This window comes from Engraulis encrasicolus, chromosome 12, assembly GCF_034702125.1.
Source record: "Engraulis encrasicolus isolate BLACKSEA-1 chromosome 12, IST_EnEncr_1.0, whole genome shotgun sequence".
In the NCBI taxonomy this organism is placed as follows: domain Eukaryota; kingdom Metazoa; phylum Chordata; class Actinopteri; order Clupeiformes; family Engraulidae; genus Engraulis; species Engraulis encrasicolus.
The window spans coordinates 2,050,001-2,054,281 of NC_085868.1; the positions used below are offsets into that span (position 1 = coordinate 2,050,001).

The 4,281-nt window shown below is 39.5% G+C and overlaps 1 protein-coding gene across 1 annotated transcript in view; it reads left to right on the plus strand.

The window, feature by feature from the left end:
* pth2rb (parathyroid hormone 2 receptor b) overlaps window positions 1–4,052 on the plus strand; it is a 102,208-nt gene extending 98,156 nt beyond the window's left edge. Inside the window, exon 13 of the mRNA XM_063212632.1 lies at window positions 3,888–4,052. Coding sequence (XP_063068702.1) covers window positions 3,888–4,052 — 165 coding nt within the window. The remainder of the gene's footprint in view (window positions 1–3,887) is intronic.
* Window positions 4,053–4,281: the final 229 nt, after the last annotated feature.

The window sequence follows — 4,281 nt, forward strand, 5'->3', positions numbered from 1 at the left end:
TGAAAAAAATGGGGATGTCAGTGGTCCGTGGAATTTCGCCCAATTTTTGCCATTTTTGGGAAAATGTGTCTTGCGGTGTGACATCATTGGTGTGACATCATTGGTGTGACATTTCTGTAAGATACAATAAAATGATTAATATTCTGCACAAATATAACCCCAATGCTCTTTCTGCTATTGTTCCTTTAACCCCCACCTCACACACACATTACTACCCACCCGCACCCCCACCCCCACCCACACACGCCTTGCATCGTACAGGCAGACAACTTTGATTTCACTGCATGGTTTCACTGTATCACTTGTAATAATTGTGTGAATGTGACAAATAAATCTCCTGGTATCCTTATATCCTTGATTATCACCCAGTGAGCAGACGCAACGCCTTCTGATTGGCTGAGCAGGTGTCCTTTATTCCCCGGTAGCAGGACACCTATGATGTCATGCGGGCGTGCGGGCGTCCAAGTTGCTTCTTCTCTAACTTTCTGGCGAAGTGGCGTTACTAATTCTATCGCATCTGGTTGTCTAGTCAAGACTGCGTCGTTAGTTCTATCGCATCTGGTTGTCTAGTCAAGACCCCGTTACTAATTCTATCGCATCTGGTTGTCAAGTCAAAAACCCAGTCGTCAATTCTATCGCATTTGGTTGTCAAGTCACCAACATTCTGTGCGCGTCCTTACATGCCTCCGATAGAGGCGCGTCTCACTAGATTAGGAAGTGGTGCCCATGGCAACGTACCAAGCGCAGTGGTGAATCTACTTTCTCACGAAGCCTTAGATCAACATATTAATAAATTAATACTTAAATGCTGGTAACCGGGTGATAAGCGGAATAGCGGCCTTCGAGGTGTCCCGATATCAAGGGAAAATGGACTTGGCGAAGCGAACAGCCCTTCGGCTGCGCCGTCGGGCTGTTTAGAACGCTGCGCCTCGTCCATTATTTCCCTTGATATCGGGACACCTCGTCGTCCGCTATTCCATACATGATGCATGAAAAATAAGTAAGGATTGAGTAACACAATGCCTAAGCATGTCACACCACAGGACATGGAGTCACACCACAGGAAATTCACTGCATTGTGGCCATTTTAATCCTTTTGTATTCGTGACTGACCTCCGAGCTCATGCTAACTAGATAATGATATTGTGTTTAACCTTAATATGTGTTTTCACTCATAAAAAACTTTTTTTTCCTTCCATAAGAGCAGTCACCCCACGGGACACCATAAATGAACTTAAGCGTTGTGTGACAGAAACATTGCAATATGTAGACATATTAAGAGGTTAATAGTCACCTTTAAACTTCCACACCACTCTCCAATAACTGAGGTATAACTGGTTAGGAGGCTGTCTTTAAGACCCTTGTAGTTGGCCTTGCAGCTGCCCATCCACAAACCTGACTTACATGTCACCCTGCAGGTCGCAATTTGTGTTACGAAATTGAACTTGTTGTTAATATTACTGTATTGAGGTTTTTTCACATTCATATCTTTTAATATAAGGTCCATATTTATGCAATCATGCCAAATGCTTTATAAATGATTCAACATGTTGTTGGTTTATTTTATAGCTGTATATATTCCAGGTTGTATTAATGTTACAGTCACACCACAGGATATTTGACATAAACCTTTCCATAAATCTGAACAAAAATGTTTCTTCTCATCTAAGACTAATATGAAACATGATGTACCACATCTTCTTTCATTTACATTTGTTTTGAAGAGGAAAAATATAAATTTTGTAGGTTTTTAACTACTGTAATGTTACGTAAAAACAGGGCGTTATGTCAACCACCCATGTATGTATGTATGTATGTATGTATGTATGTATGTATGTATGTATGTATGTATGTATGTATGTATGTATGTATGTATGTATGTATGTATGTATGTACAGTATATGAAGAGCTCTTTTCCAAAATGAGATATATCCATTTTATAGAATGTTGGGAAATGTACATTTTTGTATTGGACATTCCATTGAATTGCATTACAAAATGCATTTTATAGAGGTTTTAAAAAAAGGTTCCCAAAACATTTGAGTGGTGAAAATTCACACATACAGTATATCACGAAAGTGAATATACCCCTCACAGTTTTGCAGATTTTTGAGTATATCTTTTCATAGGAAAGCATTACAGAAATGTAACTTTGACACAATGATTAGTGACCTTTTAACAACATATTTAACCGCTTAAATTTCTTTAAAAACAAAATACAGCCATTAATGTTTGAACATGTACTCACAAAAGTGAGTACACCCCAGATTAAAATCCAGGAGAGAAGGGGCTATGTTGGCTCGAATTGTCTCGAAATGAAAAGGGATGACAAGGGAGGTCATCAGTGTGCGTTTCAACCTTTCTTTGCATTGAAATTTTACATTTTGAGTCTGCATCTGGCTTAAATAGATTGGTGTGAGATTTGAATGCAATCCTATGGAGAATATCATGATCTGCTTCAGTAGTCACAGTGCATGTTGACATGTATGTTTCTTTTAGGTGTATTTCAGATTGCCAATGTTGACAGCATTCATGCATCCCCAAACCATGTCAGTCCCACTACCATGCTTGGCATATGAGAGGATACACCTTTTTTGTAAAACTCACTTGTTTACCACCACACATGCTTGACACCATCTAAAGCAAATTTGTTTATCTTGGTCTCAAGAGAGATGAACAGACCAAGGATATGGATCACTGGAACCATGTCGTGTGATCTGAAGAGACCAAGATAAACAAATTTGCTTTAGATGGTGTCAAGCATGAGTGGTGGTAAACAAGTGAGTTTTACAAAAAAGGTGTATCCTCTCATAAGCCAAGCATGGTAGTGGGACTGACATGGTTTGGGGATGCATGAATGCTGTCAACATTGGCAATCTGAAATACACCTAAAAGAAACATGCATGTCAACATGCACTGTGACTACTGAAGCAGATCATGATATTCTCCATAGGATTGCATTCAAATCTCACACCAATCTATTTAAGCCAGATGCAGACTCAAAATTTAAAAGTTCAATGCAAAGAAAGGTTGAAACGCACACTGATGACCTCCCTTGTCATCCCTTTTCATTTCGTTTCATTTCGAGACGATTCGAGCCAACATAGCCCCTTCTCTACCGGATTTTAATCTGGGGTGTACTCACTTTTGTGAGTACATGTTCAAACATTAATGGCTGTATTTTGTTTTTTTCTGAGTAAACAAGAAATTTAAGCGGTTACATATGTTGTTAAAAGGTCACTAATCATTGTGTCAAAGTTACATTTCTGTAATGCTTTCCTATGAAAAGATATACTCAAAAATCTGCAAAACTGTGAGGGGTGTATTCACTTTCGTGATATACTGTAGATGAAAGGACTTCTGAACAGTCATTTCCAATAATAAAATGCAAAAAGTCAAAAATGGTGGATATAGCGTTTTGGAAAAGAGCTCTTCATATGTACTATATGTATGTATGTATGTATGTATGTATGTTTGTGTTGCATATGTCTTACATGTGAATAGGTCTAATGCGTTTGTCTTTAATCATTTACAATAAGAGCTGCTTCATTTTTCCCATTCCCATGTGCATTCCTAGGGAGTTCTAGATCTTTAGATCTAAAGTGTTTTGAGCTGGACCTTGCAAAGGCCAATCAAGAAAATATGGAACAAATTCAGTGGCTCCTTCTGTATATACTGTATAGCTTGATTTGGTTCATATGTTATGATGGGGGGCCTACACATCATATTTTGTCTGTTATGTTTACTAGAGGACCCATTTCAGACTTTGCAAAGGTTCTATATTATTATTTACCGTAGCATTTTAACTAATTGTAGTGTGAAGTAAATAAATAAACACATGAATAAATGATCAGTTCATTCAATCTTTCATTCATCCATTCATTCAGGTGGATGACATCTCGCTGAAGGAGTCGTCACCTGCATCCACGGCAAACACGATGATGGCAGGTGTCAGCAACACAGGAGCTACCAACGCCACCACCACTGTGACAGGGTCTGCCACTGTCACTGTGTACCCCACCCGCGCAGAGGACATTGAGGAGTCCCTGTAATCCAAGAGTGCATTGCCAAGATGGACAGCACCCCGCAGGTAGAGAATATCTGTCCAAAGGAATCCTTACCCACCACCAAATAACATGACAATCACCTCACCACACCAATCCCAAAGACTGTCGATGTGCCATCATGCCACCCAAGTGGAGGACATAGAGCACTCTTTGTAGCCAAGAGTGAGGTACCCAGCTGTACAGTGCCAAACAGGAGGAGGATATCTGTCTTGAG